Below are 27,744 nucleotides of genomic sequence, written 5' to 3' on the forward strand. Positions count from 1 at the left end.
TGTTCGCTGGAAGCTCTGGGACGCAAAGGGTGTACCTCCGTGCCGTTAGTTCGGTACGGAGGGTCTTTTTGCCCCCTTTTGCGTGGTTTTCTTTAGGGTTTTGTGTGGACCGCAAAGTTATCTTTCCTATCTTCGCTCTGTTAAGAAAGTCGGGCCTCACTTTGCTGAATCTATTTCATCTCTACGTTTGTCTTTTCATCTTAACTCACAGTCATTATATGTGGGGGGCTGCCTTTTCCTTTGGGGTATTTCTCTGAGGCAAGGTAGGCTTATTTTTCTATCTTCAGGATAGTTAGTTTCTCAGGCTGTGTCGAGTTGCATAGGCAGAGTTAGGCGCAATCCACGGCTGCCTTTAGTGTTGGTTGGAGAGGATTAGGGATTGCGGTCTGCAGAGTTCCCACGTCTCAGAGCTCGTTCTATTATTTTGGGTTATTGTCAGATCACTGTATGTGCTCTGATCGCTATGTCCATTGTGATACTGAATTGCCTATCATAACAGATAAGTACTTCCTTTTTCTAACCAGAGTCTCATGTAGGGTGAGCTGGACTGGAGAGCTGGAGATCGTGGAACTAGCGGGTGTGCCGGTGGACATGGCAGAATGAGAGACGGTTGGAGACGGTATTGTTTCCACCGGTGCCCTACATGCAGTGTTTCCTACTACGAAACTGGTGATTCCCTGACCCTGACGGCTTTGGCCTGGCAAAGAAACCTGCTCAGATACTGCAGGTGGTGCGGAAAATGGTGGCCTTACAGTGACGGCAGGGATGTAGCGTTGCTGACTAGCTTCATTGGCCGAGGGTGCTACAACTTTAAGGGACATTTGGTAGTTAGTCCAGGCTTGCAAATGCATGGTGGTTAAATGTCTATGCATGCAACTTGTATTGAGACTTTTCAGATTCTGACCTCTGCTTAAGGTAGTTGAACACTTTTGACAGATGACTTTGCGCTGATCAATTGGATGTTGTTTAAAAAAATGCCAGACTGCACTCTTTCGAGCCTCGGATCCCTTTTCAGGCATTGCAGACTGAGCTTTAACCGGATGGCCACGCTGTCCTCCAACAGGTTTTGGCTTTGCCACGCGTTTTGTCCCATCTACGGGCCCGGCAGATGGAACCTGTTGCGATGTTGATGCCTGCGGCGGCCCCTCCTCCTCCGCTTCAGAACTACTGCCGCCTGCACCCTATTCCCCCAATGGCTGCCAATCGGGGTCAACAACTGGGTCATCTATAACCTCCTCTTCTAGCTTGTGCGCAACTTCATCTGTGTCACCGTGTAAGTCGGTGGTAGAGCGTTCGTGACGGGGCAACATAGTCTCATCAGGGTCTGATTCTGGATCAGTACCCTGCGAGGGCAATGTTATGGTCTGAGTCAAAGGACCAGCATAGTAGTCTGGCTGTGGCTGTGCATCAGTGCACTCCATGTCAGATTCAACTTGTAATGGGCATGGCCTGTTAACTGTTTCACTTTCTAAGCCAGGGACGGTATGTGTAAAGAGCTCCATGGAGTAACCCGTTGTGTCGCCTGCTGCATCCTTCTCTGTTGTTGTTTTTGCTAAAGAGGACAAGGAAGCGACTTGTCCCCGACCGTGAACATCCACTAACGACGCGCTGCTTTTACATTTACCCGTTTCAAAAGAGGAGGCAAAAGAGCTAGAGGCTGAGTCAGCAAGGTAAGCCAAAACTTGCTCTTGCTGCTCCGGCTTTAAAAGCGGTTTTCCTACTCCCAGAAAAGGGAGCGTTCGAGGCCTTCTGTAGCCAGACGACGCACCTGGCTCCACAGCTCCAGACTTAGGTGCAATATTTTTTTTCCCACGACCACCTGATGCTCCACTACCACACTACCATCATTACCAGCTGACAATGAACGCCCACGGCCACGACCTCTTCCACCAGACTTCCTCATTGTTTTAAAAACTTAACCAAAGTAACTTTATTTGCTGCTGTCAAACAACTTACACGGTGAGCTATAACTTCAGTATGATTTAGATATCCCTTTACAGGTGGGTGAGATCGCAAGGAAAATCAGGCACAATGTTACACACTCTGTTTTCGGTGGCACCAAATGAGAGAGATGCCACACACGCAGGACTGTCACTCAAGCACAAATGTCAATATTGATCTCCCACTTTTTTTTTTTTTTTTTTCAGGGAGAATTTAGAAACCAAATAAAAAAAAATTGATTTTTTCAGGGAGAATTTAGAAACCAAATAAAAGAATAGGCTTTCTATGGCCCACTATTTGAGAGAGAGAGATGGCACACCCAGGAGTCAAGACTGGCACACAAGCAGAAAGGCCAATATTAATCTCCCACTGATTTTTTTTAATTTTTTCAGGGAGAATTTAGAAACCAAATAAAAAAAAAATAGGCTTTCTATGGCCCACTATTTGAGAGACAGAGATGGCACACCCAGGAGTCAAGACTGGCACACAAGCAGAAAGGCCAATATTAATCTCCCACTGATTTTTTTTTATTTTTTCAGGGAGAATTTAGAAACCAAATAAAAAAAAAGGCTTTCTATGGCCCACTATTTGAGAGACAGAGATGGCACACCCAGGAGTCAGGAATGGCACACAAGCAGAAAGGCCAATATTAATCTACCACTGATTTTTTTTTATTTTTTCAGGGAGAATTTAGAAACCAAATAAAAAAAATGATTTTTTTCAGGGAGAATTTAGAAACCAAATAAAAAAAGGCTTTCTATGGCACACTATTTGAGAGACAGAGATGGCACACCCAGGAGTCAGGAATGGCACACAAGCAGAAAGGCCAATATTAATCTACCACTGATTTTTTTTTATTTTTTCAGGGAGAATTTAGAAACCAAATAAAAAAAAAAATTGGCTTTCTATGGCCCACTATTTGAGAGAGAGAGATGGCACACCCAGGAGTCAGGAGTGGCACACAAGCAGAAAGGCCAATATTAATCTCCCACTGATTTTTTTTTATTTTTTCAGGGAGAATTTAGAAACCAAATAAAAAAAAAATAGGCTTTCTATGGCCCACTATTTGAGAGAGAGATGGCACACTCAGGACTGGCACACAAGCCCAAAGGCCAATATTAATCTCCCACTGTTTTTTTTTATCAGGGAGAATTTATAAACCCCACAAAAAGAAACAGAAAAATAAAAAGGCTTTCTATGGCCCACTATGTGAGATGGCACACACAGGGATGGCACTCTAGCAGAAATGCCAATCTTAATCTCCCACAACTTATTTTAGGGAGAATTAAAAAAAAAAAAAAAAACAGGGACTGTCCTACAATTACTATCTCCCTGCAGTAATCTCAGCCAGGTATGGCAGGCAGCAATAAGGAGTGGACTGATGCACAAATTAAATAAAAAGTGTGGACAAACAAACAAGATAGCTGTGCAGAAAGGAAGGAACAACATGATTTGTGCTTTGAAAAAAGCAGTTGGTTTGCACAGCGGCGTACACACAGCAATGCAGCTATCAGGGAGCCTTCTAGGGCAGCCCAATGAGCTACAGCGCTGAGGAAAAAAAATGTAGCTTCCACTGTCCCTGCAAACAAAAGGTGGTGTTGGACAGTGGAAATCGCTACAGCACAAGCGGTTTGGTGGTTAATGGACCCTGCCTAACGCTATCCCTGCTTCTGACGAAGCGGCAGCAACCTCTCCCTATGCTCAGATCAGCAGCAGTAAGATGGCGGTCGGCGGGAACGCCCCTTTATAGCCCCTGTGACGCCCAGACAGCAAGCCAATCACTGCAATGCCCTTCTCTAAGATGGTGGGGACCAGGACCTATGTCATCACGCTGCCCACACTCTGCGTCCACCTTCATTGGCTGAAAAATGGCACTTTTCGCGTCATTGAAACGCGACTTTGGCGCGAAAGTCGCGTACCGCATGGCCAACCCCACACAGGGGTCGGGTCGGGTTTCATGAAACCCGACTTTGCCAAAAGTCGGCGACTTTTGAAAATGAACGATCCATTTCGCTCAACCTTAGTCAGCAGTACAGCACTGATTGGTCTGGGTACATTTCTGTGATCTATGAAACTGAAAAAAAGCATTGAAACATTTTTTCTGGATTGAATTTGATTGTTATCCATATACTTTGGCGTTCTTTCTGTTACATTACGGTGGAATAAATTCCCCAAAACCTCTTTGATTGCTTCAGGTGACCAATTTTTTTCTTTTATTAAAAATAAACTTGGTTTCAAAAGACCTTGCAATTGCAAAATGTATAAGGCGTGCATTAATGGATGGGGAAGTGGAAGTGCTAATGATGGTGCATGTAGATGCCGAGGACGTGAGGTAGGTGTGACTATGCCTGCTGCTGGAGCACAAGAAACTCGCCAATCCACGACACATAAGTTCCTGTCCCACTTTTCAGGGAGGCATGGTACACCACTTCTGAAGCCAGAGCAGTGCAAACAGGTGTTTGGTTGGATAGAATTTAATGTTTCCAGCAAGCTTGGCAGCACCACCCAGTCTTCCACACGGTCTTGTCTCACTTAATCCTTACCCTGATCTTCCTTCCTCCCACCATGTTGAGTCTCAGGAGACTAGTGATCACACACTAGGAGACTAACAGGAGCACTTTACAACATAATTTCTTGATTGTGGCCTCTCAGCTTGCATACTCCAAGAGGTACAGGAGGACATGCTGTTTGGTGATGCACCAACCGTAGAGTAGCCATGGCCACAAGAACATGATGGTTGGGAATGGCAAATGTGGGATAAGGAGGAATATGATGATGAGATACAGTTGCCAATAAGTTTTGTTGTTGTTAAGTCATGAAGTCAGAAGGACCAGGGTGCGGAGCTGGAGGACAAGGTGGTGGATGATTAATTCACTGACTCAACCTGGGAAGCTGGCATGCAGAGCGAGAGCAGCAGCACTGAGGGTGAGAGATTGGCAGCACCAAAAATAAACAGGAAGAGGCAGTGGGGTGACCAGAGAGACAAGGTGGGAAAATGTTCTGCAGAGCATCTAATATGCAAATTGCCTCTTCTGAGAAAAAGAGGACTTAAACTCTATAGCGCCACCTGTTGGAAGTAGCGATCCTACAAGTCACAATCAACCCTTTAACGAGTCGTGCAATATGACTTAGGATAAAAGCAAAATCAATATCTCAATTCGCAGACACGGTGTTTCGGGCTGTTGGCCCTCGTCAGTGCGAAGCATGAGAACTGATTTGGCTATGTGAGAGGCTCTGGACTGGGGTCTAAGGGGTATCGTTTCTCCTTATGGAGAGTGACATACCATCACTGGCTTGTCAAGGTAAGGAGGCTTATTCGCCGTGCAATGCTCCTCTGGGAAATATAATATGCAAATTGCCTCTTCTGAGAAAAAGAGGACTTAAACTCTATAGTGCCACCTGTTGGAAGTAGCGATCCTACAAGTCACAATCAACCTTTTAACGAGTCGTGCAATATGACTTAGGATAAAAGCCAAATCAGTATCTCAATTCGCAAACACGGTGTTTCGGTCTGTTGGCCCTCGCCAGTGCGAAGCATGAGAACTGATTTGGCTAGGTGAGAGGCTCTGGACTGGGGTCTAAGGGGTATCGTTTCCCCTTATGGAGAGTGACATACCATCTCTGGCTTGTCAAGGTGAGGAGGCTTATTCACCGTGCAATGCTCCTCTGGAAAATATAATATGCAAATTGCATCTTCTGAGAAAACGAGGACTTAAACTCTATAGCGCCACCTGTTGGAAGTAGCGATCCTACAAGTCACAATCAACCCTTTAACGAGTCATGCAATATGACTTAGGATAAAAGCCAAATCAATATCTCAATTCGCAGACACGGTGTTTCGGGCTGTTGGACCTCGTCAGTGCGAAGCATGAGAACTGATTTGGCTAGGTGAGAGGCTCTGGACTGGGGTCTAAGGGGTATCGTTTCCCCTTATGGAGAGTGACATACCATCTCTGGCTTGTCAAGGTGAGGAGGCTTATTCACCGTGCAATGCTCCTCTGGGAAATATAATATGCAAATTGCATCTTCTGAGAAAACAAGGACTTAAACTCTATAGCGCCACCTGTTGGAAGTAGCGATCCTACAAGTCACAATCAACCCTTTAACGAGTCATGCAATATGACTTAGGATAAAAGCCAAATCAATATCTCAATTCGCAGACACGGTGTTTCGGGCTGTTGGACCTCGTCAGTGCGAAGCATGAGAACTGATTTGGCTAGGTGAGAGGCTCTGGACTGGGGTCTAAGGGGTATTGTTTCTCCTTATGCAGAGCATCGACACTTGTGCATTTTGCCATCAAAGAGTTAGGTGTTTCCTAGTTTGGGTCTTTTTAAATAGAGTTCGGAGACTAACAAAATGGCCATTTGCTACCTGTGCCATGCCAAGATCAGTGGGGGTCATGACCACTAAGAACCTAACCACCACCAGTATGATCAGGCACATGTCAACGAAGCACTCGACTAGGTGACCCGAACACCTGAGTCCATGATTGGTGCCATTGGGTGACACCACTGCCCCAATGCCTCTTCCCCTTTGCTAGGTGCTTCCCGGTCCCAAACACTGACGCGGATGCCTCCTTCCCTGCACATATCCTTGGAAATTCTGACTTACCATCATCAGGCACTTCCAAATCCTTGTCCTAGCTCAGCAATCAGCTGTCATGCATTGGAAAGAAAAAGAAAGTTCCCAGCCACCCATCAACAGGCCCAAATGCTAAACGGCACATTTATAGGCTGTTTGCCATGGAAACGTTGCCATTTTGGCTGGTAGACCTGGAGTATTTCTGCTGACTCATGGTGGCAGCCATTCCTTGGTACATGGTCCCAAGCTGAAACTTTTCCTCCCAGTGTGGTATCCACTCTTTGTACCAGCACGTGTCCAGGAACATCACCTGTGCCTTTATCACCTCACTTACTGACATTGTCCACTTTACAACTGACACATGGACAAGCGATTGTGGCCTGGGACGCTACATTTCCCTGACAGGACACTAGCTGCACATTTTGGAGGCTTGGGTCTAGTCACACCCTTATATGACACATATGCTCCTCACGCCGAGGATTGCTAGCCCTACTTCTATCAGGGTTTCCTCCACATCCCACAGCAACTCCTGCGCTTCTTCCTGCTCCTCCTCATACTCCAACTCCGATGTAGAGGAGGAATATTTCTTGTTGGAGTGATCTTATCAGCCTGTCCACTAGTGTCCTGTCCAGTCCAAACCGCTGAAAGTATTTTTAAAAATATTTTATTTGCTACGCGTTTTTGAGCAGTTCCTGCTCCTTCTTTAGGCATAGCATACAGTTGTGCTCAAAAGTTTACATACCCCAGCAAAATTTTTGCTTTTTTGGCCTTTTTTCAGAGAATATGAATGGTAACACCAAGTCTTTTTCTCGACTCATAGTTAGTGGTTGGGTGAAGCCATTTATTGTCAAACTTCTGTGATTTCTCTTTTGATATCATAATGACAACCCAAAACATTCAAATGACCCTGATCAAAAGTTCACGTACCCCATTTCTTAATACCGAGCATTTTCCCCTCTAACATCAGTGACAGCTTGAAGTCTTTTCTGGTAGTTGTGGATGAGGTTCTTTATTTTCTCAGATGGTAAAGCTGCCCACTCTTTTGGCAAAAAGCCTCCAGGTCCTGTAAATTCCTGGGCTGTCTAGCATGAACTGCGCACTTGAGATCTCCCCAGAGTGGCTCAATGATATTGAGGTCAGGAGACTGAGATGGCCACTCCAGAACCTTCACTTAGTTCTGCTGTAGCCAATGACAGGTCGACTTGGCCTTGTGTTTTGTATCGTTCTCTTGTTGGAACATCCAAGCACTTCCCATGCACAGCTTCCGGGCTAATGAATGCAAATTTGCCTCCAGTATTTGCTGATAACGTTGTGCATTCATCTTTCCTTCAACTTTGTCCAAGTTTCCTGTGCCTTTGTAGCTAACACATCCCCAAAACATCAGTGATCTACCTCTGTGCTTTACAGTAGGAATGGTGTTCCTTTCATCATAGGCCTTGTTGACCTTTCTCCTAATGTAACGTTTATGTTTGTGGCCAAAAAGTTCAATTTTGGTCTCATCACTCCAAATTACCTTGTTGTAGAAGTTTTGAGGCTTGTCTCTGTGCTGTTTTGCGTATTGTAGGTGAGATACTTTGGTGTATTTGCGCAGTAATGGCTTTCTTCTGGTGACTCGACCATGCAGCCCATTTTTCTTCAAGTGCCTCCTTATTGTGCATCTTGAAACAGCCGCACTGCTAGTTTTCAAAGACTCCTGTATTTCAGCTGATGTTATTTGTGGGTTTTTCTTTGCATCCCGAACAATTTTCCTGGCAGTTGTGGATGACAATTTTGTTGCTCTACCTGTCCATTGTTTTGTTTTTACAGAGCCCTTGATTTTTCATTTGTTAATCACAGTTTGAACGCTGCTGACTGGCATTATCAATTCCATGGATATCTTTTTGTATCCCTTTCCTTTTTTATACAGTTCCACCTTTTCACGTTTCCTGACAAGTACAGGAATACAGTACCAGAACCATCATGGCTACATCACTAGAACCACCAAAGTACAGCAATACATCTCAAGAACCTCCATGAGTACAGGAATACATCACCAGAACCACCAACAGAGCAAAAACACATCACCAGAACCACCATCAGTACATGAATACATCACCAGAACCACTATCAGTACAGTAATACATCACCAGAACCACCAGTACTGCATGCATATAGCACTAGAACCACCAATAGAACATGAATACATCACCACAACCACCTTCAAAACATGAATACATCAATAGAAGCACCATCAATACAGGAATAGATCCCCAGAATCACAATCAGTACATGAATACAGCATCAAGCTTAATAGTGCGATCAATTGTAATATCAGGCCCCATATACAACTGTATCACATGAACCTACTGTTAGGGCTGGCGGAAAGCACCGAATATATTTAAATAGTATTATTGGTGCGTTCGCAGCCTGGGGTCCACCGTGCAGGAGACCAACCTGCTGCTAGCAAATGGTGGTACAATATGGCGGTAGAAGCGAACTCTGTTACTTCACAGAGTCGCACAGAAGGGAAAACGCTGTGCCCTGTTAGCGTCACAGGGGAACACAGCTGCCTAACAGAACAAAAGCAATCAGTGGTCAGAGAGTAGCAAGCACACAAACACCTCCTATCCTGTGGAGCCGGAATTCTAATGGCTTTACGCCAGCCCCGAATTCACCATACAAACTCCTCACCGGAGATGCCAGTATTCCAGTGGCTTATTTCAGCCGGACCCTGACCACAAGCAGACAAGACCACTGAATAGCAAAAGTTCATGACAAAAGCTGATCCTAGCGTATGGCCCTGTGGCCATTCGAACCTTTTATAGCTGCAGCAAATTCAGGACCTTCCTAGAGGACCAATGGGAGCTGCTACAGTACCTGAGCAACTTCAGGACCTTCCTAGAGGACCAATGGGAGCTGCCACAGTACCTGAGCATGTGACCCCCGACCTCCAATTAGAGGTCTTACCTTGGGCATGCTCAGAAGGGAAAAAGCAGGACTTAGTCCCAGAGACATCTGCTCACCGCTAACCAGTACTGGCTACAAAGGCAGAGCCTGGAAAGGCAGCAGTAACCATCTGCACAGTATCAGGCTGAGCCAGACGCTGGGACCGACATCTCCGCTGAGCAGACTCCACTGCGGCTGGAGAAGAATGCGAGACCACAGCAGAGATAGTTTGAGATTCCCCCTGTGCAGAGGTGGGAACTCGACCCCTAACACCTACAACTTCTCCAGTATGTCCAAGAAATGGTTAGGAGATACTTGAAGTTGTTGTTAATAGACATCATCAGACTTCGTACCATGCAGGCATCACAGTATTGATGAGATGCTGTCAGATGATTTTTCACATCCACAGCTCATCTCTGCAGACTTCTCTGGTTTTATGCTGCACATCCCTACATAGTGCCCTTAAAAATAACAGCGTGATTATGATAATCCTGAATGAAAATATCTGACCTATGATGTTCCACTGAATAATTTCCTCTCCACTCAGTCACTATTATGGTACCTGGCCTCCAAACTGTCCTCTGCTTTCCATACTGCAACTCTCCTCACAATCACCTCCTCTGCAAACTGACCCCTCACATGCTGCATCTTCTATACTGCCACCCACACTACTCAGTGTCTATGCTGTGCTCCCTCCTCATACTCTACACATTTGCATAATGTCCCCTCCATACTGTGCCCTCACAGATTGCCTGCTCTCTATACTGCCCCCACACTAGTCAGTTGCTATCCTGTGCCTCCTCCTCACACTCCCTTCTCTGCATTCTGTCCTCTGCATACTGTGCTCCCACATTTTCACCTCATGTTGCTCTTTCTCTATACTGCCCCATCTTTATACTTTGTCCCCTTTCTCCCCCATACTATATTATCATATATTTCTCACCCAAACCACACAAATATTACCCTACTAGCCACTACACCAGGGCAAGTGGGAAGAGCCGGGCAAAGCACTAGAATTGGCGCTTCTGCTATTTTTAGGTTTTGCAGGGCCAATTTCCATCGCCCTATCTGTCTGCTTTAGCTTGACCAGTTGTCAAAAAAATGGGGGGAGCCCACACAGTTTTTTTTTTATTATTTATTTAAATAATTTTAAAAAACAGATGGGGACCCCACTTTTTTTGATAACCAGTCAATATAAAGCTGGCAGCTGTGGTCTGCAGCCCACAGCTGTTAGCTTTACCTTTGCTGGTTAACAAAAATAGAGGAGTCGCCATGCCATTTTTTAATTTTATTTATTGCACAGGTGCCAGCTGGTAAAAAATCTCATCATTTTACAACTGGTGCAAAAAGTGTCCAGCAGCAGGTTCGGGGAGGTTAATTTAAAATCAACAAATTTATTGAAAAGTAATTAAAAAGTGCCATAACGGTTAAAAAAATATATACAGGTCCCTGGGACATGCACCAACTTTGCGTTTTTAGTTATAGTGTGGCATAAATCCTAAAGCGTAAGGTCAGATCATATTATAAAAAACTGCACATTATTTGATTGTACAGTCATGGCCAAAAGTTTTGAGAATGAGACAAATATTAATTTTTCCAAAGTCTACTGCTTCATTTTTTCTAATGGCAATTTGCATATACTCCTGAATGTCAGAGTGATCAGGTTAACAGCAATTACTGTACTTGCAAAGTCAATATTTGCCCAGAAAATGAACTTTAACCCCCAAAACACATTTCAACATCATTGCAGTCCTGTCTTAAAAGGAGCAGCTAACATCGTTTTAGTGATTGATCCATTAACACAGGTGTGGGTGTTGATGAGGACAGGGCTGGCGATCAATCAGTCATGATTAAGTAAGAATCACATCACTGGACACTTTAAAAGGAGGCTGGTGCTTGGTATCATTGTTTCTCTTCAGTTAACCATGGTTATCTCTAAAGAAACACATGCAGCCATCATTGCACTGCACAAAAATGGCCTACCAGGGAAGAGTATCGCAGCTACAAAGATTGCACCTCAGTCAACAATCTATCGCATCATCAAGAACTTCAAGGAGAGAGCTTCCATTGTTGTCAAAAGGGCTCCAGGGCGCCCAAGAAAGACCAGCAAGCGCCAGGACCGTATCTTAAAACTGTTTCAGCTGCAGGATCGGACTACCAGCAGTGCCGAGCTTGCTCAGGAATGGCAGCAGGCTGGTGGGAGTGCTTCTGCACGCACTGTGAGGCCGACACTCTTTGAGCAAGGCCTGGTTTCAAGGAGGGCAGCAAAGAAGCCACTTCTCTCCAGAAAAAAACATCAGGGACCGACTGATATTCTGCAAAAGGTACAGGGAGTGGACTGCTGAGGACTGGGGCAAAGTCATTTTCTCTGATGAATCCCCTTTTCGATTGTTTGGGACATCTGGAAAACAGCTTATTCGGAGAAGAAGAGGTGAGTGCTACCACCAGTCTTGTCTCATGCCAACTGTAAAGCATCCTGAAACCATTCATGTGTGGGGTTGCTTCTCAGCCAAGGGAATCGGCCTAAAAACACAGCCATGAATAAAGAATGGTACCAGAATGTCCTCCAAGAGCAACTTCTCCCAAACGTCCAAGAGCAGTTTGGCGCCCAACAATGCCTTTTCCAGCATGATGGAGCACCTTGCCATAAAGCAAAGGTGATAACTAAATGGCTCATGGAACAAAACATAGAGATTTTGGGTACCAAGGCCTGGAAACTCCCCAGATCTTAATCCCATTGAGAACTTGTGGTCAATCATCAAGAGACGGGTGGACAAACAAAAACCAACAAATTCTGGCAAAATGCAAGCATTGATTATGCAAGAATGGACTACTATCAGTCAGGATTTGGTCCAGAAGTTGATTGAGAGCATGCCAGGGAGAATTGCAGAGGTCTTGAAGAAGAAGGGTCAACACTGCAAATATTGACTAGCTGCATTAACTCATTCTAACTGTCAATATAACCTATTGGTACTCATAATATGACTGCAATTATATTTCTGTATGCGATATAAACATCAGACAAACACTAATAAAAACCAGAGGGCAGCAGATAATGTGAAAATATAATTTTGGTGTCATTCTCAAAACTTCTGGCCATGACTGTATTTCTCCTAAATGAATTAATTCAATAAATATACATGATCTGTTCTGATGTTCATACCATTTGGAATTCTGCTATTTAACTTAAGAATTGCAGATGCTTCTTTATATTTTAAAAATCATGATCTGTCACCTCCCCTTTTGGGTGGTTGAAGTTTTCCACAGCATTAACCTGGAAGCTACTAACGTCGCCATTTTAGCAATTCAGAAAATGTTGAGAAGCACTCAATAAACTACAGGGGATTTTGTTCTGTGGGTGATACAGAAGTTCAGGTATACGTTTTCTGCTATCAGAGAGACCGGGCGTATGATGATGACAGTAGTACGCTCATCAGCAGATGCCTGTGACTGGCGGTAACCTTTTTACCGCTGGTCACAGCTGCTTGCTCACACACTGTGTGACAGGGTGGGAACTGTAGCACTCTCACTGGCGGCAACAAACTTACCGCAGATCAGAGCTGGTGTTTCTCGCTCTGTCACACAAATGAGACATGTTTGATTCCCACATTCCTTTGATTGTGGTCCGGGTTCAGGTTAGATTTCTGGTATCGTTTTGATACCCGAATTGAACCTTTTTTTAAATATTCGGCCGAACACGAAGGACCTGAACATCCTTGGGTCTGCCCATCACTTCTGATATGGAAATTTGGGTTGGATAAATCTATCCCGTGTGTGCTGTGGCCGTTCCCAATAAGACTGAGTATTTTGAGCGCTCATCAAGAATCAGTCTGTACACGATTGTGACAGGAAAGCATTCCATCAATACTGACCCTTTATTTCCTGATACATAGTTTTATAATTGCAATTAGAAAGGAGTGGTTAGGGGTGGTTAGTTAATTAACATATTGTCTAGCTCCTCTGTTATTGGTTATCTAAATATATATGTAATATTGTGATTAATGCACATATGACTGCTGATTAAGCAACTAAAATGAAGTTCTCTGCATCTGGGACAAAGTTGAGACATCTCATCAGCACTTAATACATCTGGAGTTCTTCTGCTTTTTGGGTGGAAAACACCGAACAGTCTGTCTGGCTTATATTAGTTTATGTCAGCCATTTTAAGCCATTGATTATAATGTATATAGATATATTTGCATTTATATGAGTATATATGATTATAGAGGAGTATACATGCAAGTGAGATCTACATGATATAAATATTTCTATCACAAGCCCCCCTTAGATATCACTTGCCCTAATCCTAGCCTCCTGTCCCAAAGCGCTGCAACTCTTTTGTGCTGCCGGCGAACTGAGGCAAGCCTAGTGCTTACGCCCTACACCGTACAGACTTTTCGCAAATGGGCGATCAGGAGATCTGTCCCTAACGGGGGATAGTTGCAATCAGTCTCTTAGTTAATAGCATGTGTAGTGTATCCTTTATCAGGAAGGTCATCTATTCGGTCAGGCAGGGCATCCACAACATCATTCTGGCTTGGGTGTCACCTTCTGGTAGGGGAGCGTTCATGCAATGCGTGGATCTAAGTGGCTCTTCCCTCCAGCTTCACAGAGGTTGGTGTCATCAGCAGCACTTGGACAGGACCATCAGATTTGGGATCGAGTGCTGTTCTCCTTACAAACTTTTTTCACCAACACCCAGTGTTAGCAAGTTTCTTGGTGAGTTCAATTACATAAGCAGACAAAGTATCATATAGCATAGTCAGCTGCTGAGGGAAAGAATACCCCTAACCTGGGACTAGACCCAAACAAAATTTCATATGGTGAAAGCTTTTCTGAGCCTCTGGGAGTGTGCCTAAGTGTGATTGGGAGTGTCTCATGCCATGGTTTGCGTGTCTCTTGGGCAACTTTCAACATCCTGTTCTTAAGGATCCCATTCAGTCTATCCATTTTCTCGCTACTCTGGGGATTGTAAGAAGTGTGTAGGCCTAAATCTGACCCTACTCCTGACCAGATCTCCCGTGTGAGATTTGCTGTGAATGCGGGTCCCTGGTCACTGCCTATCACTTCTGGGACCCCATATCTGCATATCTCATCTCTGAGGGTAGTCTCTTTGCAGTAGTCTTTGCTGACTGGTTCCTCACCAAGACCACAAGGGCATATTCAAAACCTCCATTTGGCGGCATCTGGATGTGGTCTATCTGGATCTGGATCCTCTGGAAGGGGTACAGCGGGCTGGCAAGATGATGTGTGGGAACTTTCTCCATTCTTTCAGGGTTGCATTTGCCACAGGTCAGACAGCTGCTAGTGAACTTGGCTGTTAGGGTGGAGATCCCTGGAGCGAACCAGTAAGCACCAATCAGATCATTCATCTGTGTCTTTGATCTGTGTGTGGGCGCCTGTGCCCACTGGACCACGATAGGATACATGCTTCGGGATGAACAGGGTTTGTAGTCCATTGCTTATACCCTTCCTTCTTCATGTGTTGCTCCCTTCCGCATCCAGCATTCCTTCTTGTCCTTTTTTTTTTGGGGGGGGGGGGGGTGGCTTGCTCTTGCAGCTTTTTGAGCAGATCCCAGGACGTCATCTGGTCAGGTTTCTTGTCTTCAGTCATCATGTAGTAGCCGTCCGGCTTTACGACTTCTCCCACTTCTCCATATTACCTTCCTTTGGCTGCTTCTTTGGCCGCTATATCCGCCATGTTGTTACCCCATGCTTCTACTGTGTTCAATTTTCCATGTGCTTTGACTTTTAGTACTGCCACCATATTTTGGAAGTTGGAGTGCATCCAGCAGGTCCTTGATGGCTCCATGATGCTTCACGGTTGTTCTGCTTTATGTGATGAGGTCTCTTGCAGTCCAGACGTGTCCAGAGTGGTGTGCTATGCCATGCGAGTACCTTGAATCGGTGTATATGTTCGCAGTTTTGCCTTCTGCAATCTGGCAGGCCTTCGTCAGCGCTATCAGTTCTGCTTCCTGAGCTGACAGACTAGGCGGCAGACTTCTGGACCACAGGATCTCTTGATTGCTGGTCTCTGCACATCCTGTCTGGAATCTTCCTTCATCATCTGCAAATCTGGAACCATCCACGTATAGGGTCAACTCTGGGTTGGTCAGTGGCTCTTCTGCCACCTTGGGTAGTCCTGCTGTTTCCTGTTGCATGATGCTGAAGCAATCATGGTCATCCATCCGGAGCAAATCCAGATCCCTGCGGATCATCAAATCATGCAGATTTTGATCAGAATTTTGATCTGAGGGTCCAACACTGTATCCCTCCTTGGGAGTTGGAGTAGAGTAGACGGGTTAAGGACTGTGCATCTGGAGATGGTGACATTGTCGGGCAGGAGTAGAGAGCACTGGAGGCGAAGATGCCTGGCGGTGGAGATATGTTTTGGCTGGGTTCGGTTGAGGATTGCTGAGATGTTATGCGGAGCCAGGATTTCCAATGGATACCCAAGAATGATGACAGCAGTCTTGTCCAGGAGGGCCTGTGCTGCAAATGCTGCTCTCATGCAGGAGGGGGCTTCCCTTGCCACTGGATCCAGGCGAGCTGAAAAGTAGTCCAAAGGTCTCTGCTTTCCCCCCAGAAGCTGCGTCAGGACTCCAGTAGCAAGGTCTTCTTTTTCCATCAGGTAGAGACAGAATGGCTTCTCGTAGTCAGGTAAGCCTAGTGCTGGCGCTGGGACTACAGAATCTTTTAACTTCTTGAACGAGCTGAAGGCTGCATCTGCCAGGAGGAATGAGGTTACACTGACGTAATCACACATAGGCTGCATTAGGACTGAGGCAGGGATCCAGGCTCTGCAATACGAAACTAGACCAAGGAAGGCCTGTAGCGCCTTTGGAGTTGTTGGAGGAATCATCTTCTCCACTGTGGTCTTCCGGTCATCTGTCTGGTGTTTCGTCTGGTGAGCAATACAGTGTCCCTGGAACGTAACTCGCTTCAGACACCATTTGACATTGTTCTTTGAGACCTTGCAGTGCTGCTCTTACAGGTAGGGCAGGAGAGACAAGGAATGGGCTTTACACGTGCACAAAGGAGTAGATTGTCAACATATTGTAGCAGGGTTACTTCTGCATGTTCTGTGACCCATTTGATGAGGACTCTGGACATTGCTTTGCTGAACTGTGAAGGGCTGTTCTGGGCCCGCTGTGGCATCACTGTCCATGTGTGCTGTCCCCCTGGTGCGTTAAGGCAAACAGGTACTGGTCTTCTGGATGAAGTGAACACTGGAGAAAGCATTAGCCAGGTCGGTCACTGTGAATACTTTTGCTGTGGAAGGCACATTTGAGAGCAGAGTGTGCGGATTCGGCACAATTGGAGTTTCAAACACCGTGGCGTCATTTACGTCTCTCAGGTCATGTACCATTTTGAACTTGGCTGGCTCTTCTTTTACAGTCTTTTTCTTGACCGGGAAAAGCGGGGTATTACAAGGCGATGTGCAAGGAACAATGATTCCTATTCCTATTTCCAGGTAGACCTTCAGTTGGTCAGAGGCAGCTTGACTCTAGGCCTGGCCTGGGCCCTACAAGGGTACGGGGTACCTGGCTTGAGTGACACCCGTACTGGGGCAACTTGAGGTTTCCCCACGTAGACTCTCTGGTACTACGTCCAGTACCTCCTAGGGTAGGCCTCATCCGGTTGTTTAAGGTTCTTGTAGGGCCTCCACCAGCATGATTCTTCTTGGGTCAGGGATGAAGAAAGTGTCACGGTCCCATCTTCCTAGAACACTGTGGTTGCCTTCAGCTTCTGCAGTAGGTCCGCTCCCAGCAGGTTGAGTGGCAAGTTCTTGACACCACAAACTGGGACAGGATAGAGTGTCCTGGCAGAGTGCACCCGCTCAGAGGCTTTGTAAGCTGAGAATGTCTGACTTGACCATCAATGCCTATGCAAGACACAGAGGATTCTGATAGGCAAGTGGGATTGGGGAGTTCCACAGGTCTCATCACACTTCTGGCTGCACCGGTGTGCAGAAGAAAAGATCTGACAATGCTATCCACTTTCAGGGCAATTTGAGGTATTGGTCCTGCAGATGGGGTTTTACATGTCAGGAGCATAGTGTCTTGCAGACCTGGCTTGCTTTCCCCTGCCCCATGGACGGGGTACTTCACTGTTTTCTGTACTTCTTCCTTGACCTGTTTCTCTGGACCAACTCTTGGGTTGCATGGGTGCTCTGCACTGGTTCCAGAAATGACCAAACTTGCCACAGTTGCAACACTTGACACTTCTGTCTTTGTAGGGTGGTTGCGCTTCCAGGTCAGTGGTCACCATGAGAGGGGCTGTCTTCTGCACTCCTGGTTGGGACTCAATCCCTTTGGCTACTGTGGACAACGACATGATGGACACTGTAGCGGCAGCGGGGTCCGGCCTGCTGATTGAAGCTGCGGTGGTAAGATGGGGCCTGCAGGTGCGTCTGTGGCGAGGCCCGGGGGTGCCATGAGACCGGCGGCTGCATCCAACCCAAGGTCTTGGGGCATTACAGGGGCTGCGGCTGCATCTCCCATCACTTCTTCTCCTGCTTTGACATAGCTTCTCCCCTTTGGTAACCTTATTGAGTTCGGTGTCTCCTCTCCGGAGTCTGCAGCGGTTTTTCTGGTGTGTCACTTGACACTTTGCAGCGTCTTCACTTCTGGCTCCCCTTCCGGCGTTCTCAGCAGCCCTGCACCCGTTTCCTTCTTCGCGCGCTTTGTGGCACTATAATGGCAGCAGTTTTGGCGACAATTGGCAATAAACAGTCTCCCAGGCACACATAACCCGTTTTGCTGGGTCAGTCCACTGCTATTGACCTGTTCTCAGGCCTAGCCACTATCAGTGGTTTCCTGATTGGCTGTCTCAGTCCTTGCACAAAGGCCTGTGCCAACATTTGCGTGTGTATCTGGTCATGAATGGTGAAGCCCAAGTCTTGGAATACTTGCATTACTCTGCCATGAAACTTCTCCACAGACTCTGTCTTGTCTTGGCTCATGTCATGTAAGCTGAGGGCTTGTCCTGCCAATCTACCTTTGTCCCACTCTCTGAGCTGTTCAATTAGCTGTGGCCCTGACTCCCAAGCGTGTACATCTAATTCTGCTGGAAGTTTGAATTGTTCCTTCATGATTGGCCAGAGTGCATCACTGCTTTTATTTCCATTTTTGGCCCAGAGATCATTCCAGGTGGCTATATATGTTCGCGGGTTCTGCTACATTCTTCAGTAAAATGGCATGGGATGCATCCTTGGGTCTGGAAGATTGTCACCTGACTTGAAGTGGACATAGTGTAATGGTGGTGCCTCTATCTGCCCCTGCATTCTTGGTGCCTGTGGGTTTCTTTTCCTAGTGCTGGGCAGCATGTATGATGTTCCCTCCTCATCTTCATCAGAGGAATACTTGTGATAGCGTGTGCAGGGGTCATACACTGGCTGATTTTTGGACTTAGAAACTGCCTTTTTGTGTGAGGATGTCTCCCCCCTTGCTGAAGCTGTGGTGGACTGGGCTTATAGCTCTATGTTGATGTGAATGTAGGCAGCTCTGACCGGTGCTGAAGTTGCACATTATCAACAGATGATGATGATGATGATGATGTCAGTCCTCCCCCCTCTGCACCCAGGGCTGAGCTGTCTGCTGCCTGATGTGTCTGTAGCTTGGGGGGTGCCTTCTACTGGGGGATCTCCACCTTCCTCCCCCGATACCAAGACTGTCAGAGGCTGGTATCCAAACCTGTACAATAAATGAAGATTATTATTATTATTATTAGAAACCACACACGTGTTTTCTCCATTGTGTACTGTAGAAAGTGAATGTAGCTAGCACGATAAAGAAAAAATCTCGGGGCGCTATCTCTTTTGCCAATGTAACTTTTCCCAGCACATAAACATATTTTATTGCTTTGATATTCACTATTTCCACATCTTTCACTTTATCAGTCATCATGTTCCAGTGAAAGTCCATTGCATCACTGTGTTATAATAATGGGCTGTGCACACAGGTATAAAAGAGCCGCACGTCCCCAGGAAATTCACCTCAGAACACGTCCTTGTGCCGTCTGCTTCCTGACATCACGGGAGAAGAACATCGCTGCGATCTACAACATGCAATCTCATAGCGGTCACTGCTCCTGTGATCCCGGTAAGTCTCCGCCTGGAGTCATTGTATGTGGTGGTGAGAGTCAATGTGTCAGGGGAGAGCCGGAGTCTATGGGGAGAATCCGAGTATGGCGGCTCAATACGAAATTTCCATAGAATTATTTAAGTTCTTTTAAAAATTGATGTAAATTGACCATAAATTCAACAGCGTTTTAGCTGCCGACATCGTTTCTATTCAACTCTTTTGCTTTTATTTCTGAGGTTTTAGACTCGTGTAAAGTTACATTTTCCTGTTTGTATCTAAGTAAAGCATCAGAAAAAAGGGCTCGTATAGCTAAACCAATCACAGGATAAAAAATGTACGATCAATAAAGCTTTCTTCATTCATCACCCTTCCAGCACCGATCCCATCTATTCCCAAACTGCACAAACCCCTCATCCTGCTCGTACCCCAATACTAAGCCTCTGCTGCCATATGTGTCCCTATTACTGCCCCTGATACCCCAATACTGAGCCGCTGCGGCCATATGTGTCCCTATTACTGCACCTTCTGTGTAGTACAATAACGGCTCCTCTTACTGCCCCACATAATAATGCCACCACTGTGTGCCCCTTACATAGTAAAACTCTGTCTTTGTTCCCTCTAGATGGTAAAATTACAGCTTAGAAAAATTTGATTTCCTTCCGTGAGTGTCTTAGAAAGTAATAAACCCTTCCATAAGTCCCTTGGACAGTTACAATATCCTGAGTGTCCCTAAATGTAAGGATGTCTTCTAAGTGACCACTGAACATTTAATATCTTTCTGCATGTCCCTAAAAAGTAATAATATCCCCTGATTCCCCCACAGTGTGATGCTACCACACATAGTATGATGGCCTCCACAATCCTCCACAAACAATATAATGGCCCACAATGCCTCTTATATAGTACTAGATGGTTGCCCGATTCTAACACATCGGGTATTCTAGAATATGTATGTAGTTTATTTATGAAGATTTAGGAATAACGCAATTTATACACAGGATTTTCTGGGTAAAATATATACATTATCAGTGAAGCCGTGTTTATTCTCTCCCTCACAGACTGTCCTCCATGTTATTCTCTCCCTTACAGACTGTCCTCCATGTTATTCTCTCACTCACAGACTGTTCTCCATGTTATTCTCTCCCTCACAGACTGTTCTCCATGTTATTCTCTCCCTCACAGACTGTTCTCCATGTTATTCTCTCCCTCACAGACTGTCCTCCATGTTATTCTCTCCCTCACAGACTGTTCTCCATGTTATTCTCTCCCTCACAGACTGTTCTCCATGTTATTCTCTCCCTCACAGACTGTTCTCCATGTTATTCTCTCCCTCACAGACTGTTCTCCATGTTATTCTCTCCCTCACAGACTGTCCTCCATGTTATTCTCTCCCTCACAGACTGTTCTCCATGTTATTTTCTCCCTCACAGACTGTCCTCCATGTTACTCTCTCCCTCACAGACTGTCCTCCATGTTGTTCTCTCCCTCACAGACTGTCCTCCATGTTATTCTTTCCCTCACAGTCTGTCCTCCCTATTGTTCTCTCCCTCACAGACTGTCCTCCATGTTATTCTCTCCCTCTCAGACTGTCCTCCATGTTATTCTCTCCCTCACAGACTGTTCTCCATGTTATTCTCTTTCTCACACACTGCCCTTTATGTTATTCTCTCCCTCACAGACTGTCCTCCATGTTATTCTCGCCCTCACAGACTGTCCTCCATGTTATTCTCTCCCTCACAGACTGTCCTCCATGTTATTCTCTCCCTCACAGACTGTTCTCTATGTGATTCTCTCCCTCACAGACTGTCCTTCATGTTATCCTCGTTCTATTAAATGTATGTAGTTTATTTATGAACGCTGATTGGATGAGGCAGGCCGGGCGCGACCAATTAGCGACTCGGGATTTCAGTTACAGACAATCAGACCCTTAGACAATTATATACGGTATATAGACTAGATGCTCGATTCTAACTCATCAGGTATTCTAGAATATGTATGTAGTTTATTTATGAAGATTTTAAAATAATACATTAAATACACAGGATTCAGCCAACCGCGACCAATTAGCGAAGCGTGGTTCAAATCCCGCGCCAATTCGCGGTCGGACTGCACCTGTCGCTGATTGTTTGCTGCCGGCCATGTAGTATATAGCACAGCCACATAGCATATAACAGCCCATGTAGTAAATAGCACAGCCACGTAGTACATAGCACAGCCATGTAGTATATTGCACAGCCACGTAGTATATAGCACAGCCACGTAGTATATAGCACAGCCCACAGAGTATATAGCACAGCCCACGGAGTATATAGCACAGCCCATGGAGTATATAGCACAGACATGTAGTATACAACACAGCCCACGGAGTATATAGCACAGACACGTAGTATATAACAGCCCACAGAGTATATAGCACAGCCCACGGTGTGTATAACAACCCACATAGCATATAACACAGCTCACGTAGTGTATAACACAGCCCACGTAGTTTATAACACAGCTCATGTAGTATATAACAGCCCACATAGTGTATAGCAGCCCACGTAGTGTATAACACACCCCACGTAGTATATAGCACAGCCCACATAGTATATAGCACAGACCACGTAGTATATAACAGCCCATGTAGTGTATAACACAGCCACGTAGTATATAGCACAGCCCACGTAGTATATTGCACAGCCCACATAGTATATTGCACAGCCCATGTAGAATATAGCACAGCCCATATAGTATACAACAGCCCACGTAGTATATAACAGCCCACATAGTGTATAACAGCCCACGTAGTGTATAACACAGCCCACGTAGTATATAGCACAGCCCACATAGTATATAGCACAGCCCACATAGTATATAACAGCCCATGTAGTGTATAACACAGCCACGTAGTATATAGCACAGCCCACATAGTATATTACACAGCCCACATAGTATATTGCACAGCTCATGTAGTATATAGCACAGCCCACATAGTATACAACAGCCCACATAGTATATAACAGCCCAAGTAGTGTATAACACAGCTACGTAGTATATTGTACAGCTACGTAGAATATAGCACAGCCCATGTAGTATATTGCACAGCCACGTAGTATATAGCACTGCCCATGGAGTATATAGCACAGACACGTAGTATATAACACAGCCCATGGAGTATATAGCACAGTCACGTAGTATATAACAGCCCATGGAGTATATAGCACAGCCCATGGAGTGTATAACAGCCCAAATAGCATATAACACAGCTCACATAGTATATAACAGCCCACGCACGCAGTATATAACACAGCCCACGTAGTGTATAACACAGCCCATGTAGTGTATAACACAGCCCACGTAGTATATAACAGCCCATGTGGTGTATAGCAGCCCACGTAGTGTATAACACACCCCACATAGTATATAGCACAGCCCATGTAATATATAGCACAGCCCATGTAGTGTATAACACAGCCACGTAGTATATAGCACAGCCCACGTAGTATATTGCACAGCCCACATAGTATATTGCACAGCCCACGTAGTATATAGCACAGCCCACGTAGTATATAGCACAGCCCACGTAGTATATAACAGCCCACGTAGTATATAACAGCCCAAGTAGTGTTTAACACAGCCACGTAGTATATTGTACAGCCGCGTAGTATATAGCACAGCCCATGTAGTATATTGCACAGCCACGTAGTATATTGCACAGCCCACGTAGTATATTGCACAGCCCACGTAGCATATTGCACAGCCCACGTAGCATATAGCAATGTGGGCATCATATCCCTGTTAAAAAAAAGAATTAAAATAAAAAATAGTGATATACTCACCTTCCAATGGCCCCTGGATCCAGGCGAAGCGTTTACCGATGCTCCTTCCTCGCGCGCTCCGGTCTCAAGAGTGCATTGCGGTCTCGCGAGATGATGACGTAGCGGTCTCGTGAGACCGCTATGTCATCATCTCGCGAGACCGCAATGCATGCAGCGGTCACCGGGGTGTCGCAAGGAGCAGGAAAGGCCTGTTCTGGATCCGAGGGGCCGACGGACGGTGAGTATATAACTATTTTTTATTTTTTTAATTATTTTTAACATTAGATCTTTTTACTATTGATGCTGCGTAGGCAGCATCAATAGTAAAAAGCTGCTCACACAGGGTTAATAGCAGCGTTAACATAGTGCGTTACACCGTAGCTAATGCAGTCCGTTAACGCTGCCATTAACCCTGTATGCGTGATGACTGGAGGGGATTATGGAGCGGGCACTGACTGCAGGGAGGAAGGAGCAGCCATTTTGCCGCCGGACTGTGCCCGTCGCTGATTGGTCGTGGCTGTTTTGCCATGACCAATCAGCGACTTGGGATTTCCGTGACAGAAAGAAAGACAGACAGAAAGACGGAAGAGACCCTTAGACAATTATATAGTAGATGATCTCCACAATCTCCACCACACAATATGATAGCCCCTACAGCTCCCCACACCGTATGATGGTCTCACAGTACCTTATACACAGTAAGATGCCCAAACACTAAATTTGATGGGCGCACACCCTCCCGCACAGTATAATAGCCCCCACACAGTATAATGGCCCAACTGCCTCCTACATGGCATGATGGACCCACAGCCCTTCACATAGTATGGTGACCCTACAGCCTCCACCACATAGTATGGACGCCCCATCATCCCACATGATAGTATGCTGGCCCCGTTGGCCATCCACACAGTATGATGGACCCCACAGTCACAACACAGTGGAATGTCCCCCAGAGACCCTCACACATAATATGATGTCCCCTGCAGCCTCCCACCAAGTATTATAGCTCTCACAGCCCCTCACAGTGTATGATCATCTCAACAGCATCCCACACATAGCATGATGGCCCAAAGAGCTCCCCACACCCAATATGATAACCTCTGTATATAGTATGATGGTCACCACAGCCTCCCACACAGTATTATGGCCCCCACGACAACTCACATAGTTTGATAATCTCAGCAGCACCCAACATTTAGTATGACAGCCCCCCAGTGCTCCACATAAAGTATTATAACCCCTGCACCAAGAATGATTGCCATCACAGCCTCCCACACAGTATGATGGCCCCACAGTCACCAACACATGGTAAGATAGTCCCACAGCCACTCAAATTATGATGGGTCCACAGTTCCAAACACACAGTATGATGGTTCCCACAGCCTCCCCAACAATGTAATGGGCTACCAGTCCCTTACATAATATGATGGTCCTCACAGCCTTCCTTACACAATATGATGCCACGCAGCCTTAACCACACAGTATAATGTCCTCCACATCCTCAAACACAGTATTATGGCCCCACAGCCTCCAACTCAGTATGATGGCTCCATAGTCCCCCACACACAGTATAATAGCCCCGCAGAGCATTTAATGTGCATTTGATTCACATAGAATAAATCTGATGAAAATTTCCTTGTCATACTTGATTGTACAGCCGAATTGGAATTTTGGCAAATTTTCTCATCGCGAATAATGATAGAATATGAATTGCAGCTACGTCTTTGGGACTTACTATTGAAAATATCACCTTGTCTCTAAGACAACTGCAATGTATAAATGTATCATCTGTTCATCTCTTTCATTGCTTTCAGTGGGTTTTATTTAGCAGTTATATAATAGTTTATAAAGTTTCATCGCTCACTACAAGCAGAATTACAACCTTACACGTATGTGTTTTATCATCCAATTGTAGAGCCTCAGCTGCTGGTGGTCACTAAAGACTTCAATCTGAAGATCGGACCAGTTCCGAAAGCCTATCTTGATGATTTTAATGCAAGAACGCCGGTGTGTGGGAAAGTGAATAATATCAGTAAGATTGCCTGCAGTCCTGATGGCTCCCTGTTCTGTGTCCGGGATGGAGATCTGTACACGGGGCCATTGCCTTCCAATAAAGACACCGACTGGTTTTGTGCTGCCAGAAGAGTCGGGAAATGCGGATGGGATGAATTTAAGATCATTTTCTTCCATCCGAATGGAACTTTCTATGGAGCAACATGTAATGGAGACTTGTACAAGGGTCCGAAGCCTGACAACGAAAACGTATGCTGGCGCGACTGTGTAGCCACCAGAATCGGGTGTGGAAACTGGAACCAGTACGAAGCTCTGTTCTTCCACCCAAATGGCACTCTGTATGCTGTGTGCAAAGATGACAGCTTCGTGAAGGGAAATCCACCAACCGCACCCGGGAATTGGCTGGCGTCAACGACTAAAGTTGGGACCGGAGGCTGGCTGAGACTCACCCACTTCATGGCTTTCAGCCCTGATGGGAATCTGTGGAGTGTGGATAAGAATGATGGAAAGATCTATAAAAAGTCACCTCCAGTTCATGAGAACGACAATTATGTGGGTTTTGCTGAAAATTTGGGATTTAACTATAACATTTATAAATTTCTTTGTTTTAGATAATATCTGTAGCCTTAGGGACTGCAGCTTCCCTTTACTTCTTATTTCCTGCAGCTTCCCTTCCTATGTCCTGCAGCTTCCATTTACTTCCTACTTCCTGCAGCTTCCCTTTACTTCCTATTTCCTGCAGCTTCCCTTTACTTCTTATTTCCTGCAGCTTCCCTTTACTTCTTATTTCCTGCAGCTTCCCTTTACTTCTTATTTCCTGCAGCTTCCCTTTACTTCTTATTTCCTGCAGCTTCCCTTTACTTCCTATTTCCTGTAGCTTCCCTTTACTTCTTACTTCCTGCAGCTTCCCTTTACTTCCTATGTCCTGCAACTTCCCTTTACTTCCTATTTCCTGCAGCTTCCCTTTACTTCTTATGTCCTGCAGCTTCCCTTTACTGCTTATTTCCTGCAGCTTCCATTTACTTCCTATTTCCTGCAGCTTCCCTTTACTTCCTATGTCCTGCAGCTTCCATTTACTTCCTACTTTCTGCAGCTTCCCTTTACTTCCTATTTCCTGCAGCTTCCCTTTACTTCTTATTTCCTGCAGCTTCCCTTTACTTCCTATTTCCTGCAGCTTCCCTTTACGTCTTACTTCCTGCAGCTTCCCTTTACTTCTTATTTCCTGCAGCTTCCCTTTACTTCCTATGTCCTGCAGCTTCACTTTACGTCTTACTTCCTGCAGCTTCCCTTTACTTCCTATTTCCTGCAGCTTCCCTTTACGTCTTACTTCCTGCAGCTTCCCTTTACTTCCTATGTCCTGCAGCTTCCCTTTACTTCCTATTTCCTGCAGCTTCCCTTTACTTCTTATGTCCTGCAGATTCCCTTTACTGCTTATTTCCTGCAGCTTCCATTTACTTCCTATTTCCTGCAGCTTCCCTTTACTTCTTATGTCCTGCAGATTCCCTTTACTGCTTATTTCCTGCAGCTTCCATTTACTTCCTATTTCCTGCAGCTTCCCTTTACTTCTTATGTCCTGCAGATTCCCTTTACTGCTTATTTCCTGCAGCTTCCCTTTACTTCTTATTTCCTGCAGCTTCCCTTTACGTCTTACTTCCTGCAGCTTCCCTTTACTTCCTATGTCCTGCAGCTTCCATTTACTTCCTATTTCCTGCAGCTTCCCTTTATTTCTTACTTCCTGCAGCTTCCATTTACTTCCTATTTCCTGCAGCTTCCCTTTACTTCCTATTTCCTGCAGCTTCCATTTACTTCCTATTTCCTGCAGCTTCCCTTTACTTCCTATTTCCTGCAGCTTCCCTTTATTTCTTACGTCCTGCAGCTTCCCTTTGTGTATTTCCTGCAGCTTTCGTCTCTGACTTTGAGAATTGAGAATCCTGCTAATGATTGACAGTGATTTCCCCATAAACACTCGCTGTGCATGAGCTAAAATGAGCTAGTTATACTGTATACCTCCAAACGCCAACATTTGCATTGAAATAATGGATTACTTTTTATGATTCCACTAATTGCCACTTAGACATTACTAAATGATCTTGCAGAGAATAGTTGTTGTCTTTCCGCCCATTATATGCTGATTTCTGTACAATGAGCGGATCCTGCTGTATTCCATCAAATTGTAGGCTGCTAATAAATCTTAGAAAACAAATACACATTTGATTGTCTTCAGAAATCTTTATTCCTCTCCTGGGGTACAAGTGTTCACCTGGATATTTTTATTGTTTTCTATTCCCACTTTTCAGTTGCCATAACTTTTTTTAAGCTTTCCATTAAGGTAGCCTTGGCGACAATTTCACCATTTTCAAAATTTTCATTTTTAAGCCCTTAAGTTAGAGCATGGTGTT

The 27,744-nt window shown here is 45.3% G+C and overlaps 1 protein-coding gene across 1 annotated transcript; it reads left to right on the top strand.

Annotated features, from left to right (window-relative positions):
* Positions 1-4,217: 4,217 nt before the first annotated feature.
* Positions 4,218-27,540, top strand: LOC138657171 (tachylectin-2-like). The gene is made up of 3 exons (XM_069744772.1): positions 4,218-4,273; positions 19,411-19,550; positions 25,248-27,540. The coding sequence occupies exons 1-3, from the start codon at positions 4,218-4,220 to the stop codon at positions 25,958-25,960; spliced, it is 909 nt and encodes a 302-aa protein (XP_069600873.1). The 3' UTR covers positions 25,961-27,540.
* The last annotated feature ends 204 nt before the right edge of the window (positions 27,541-27,744 follow it).

Source organism: Ranitomeya imitator, chromosome 1 (assembly GCF_032444005.1).
Source record: "Ranitomeya imitator isolate aRanImi1 chromosome 1, aRanImi1.pri, whole genome shotgun sequence".
NCBI classification, from domain to species: domain Eukaryota; kingdom Metazoa; phylum Chordata; class Amphibia; order Anura; family Dendrobatidae; genus Ranitomeya; species Ranitomeya imitator.

Excerpts from the sequence above, each read along its gene's own strand:
- LOC138657171 (XM_069744772.1), top strand. The coding sequence starts at position 4,218 with ATGGATGGGGAAGTGGAAGTGCTAATGATGGTGCATGTAGATGCCGAG. Across the intron at positions 4,274-19,410 it reads GTAGATGCCGAGGACGTGAG|GTATAAAAGAGCCGCACGTC; the intron begins GTAGGTGTGACT and ends CTGTGCACACAG. Across the intron at positions 19,551-25,247 it reads TCACTGCTCCTGTGATCCCG|AGCCTCAGCTGCTGGTGGTC; the intron begins GTAAGTCTCCGC and ends ATCCAATTGTAG.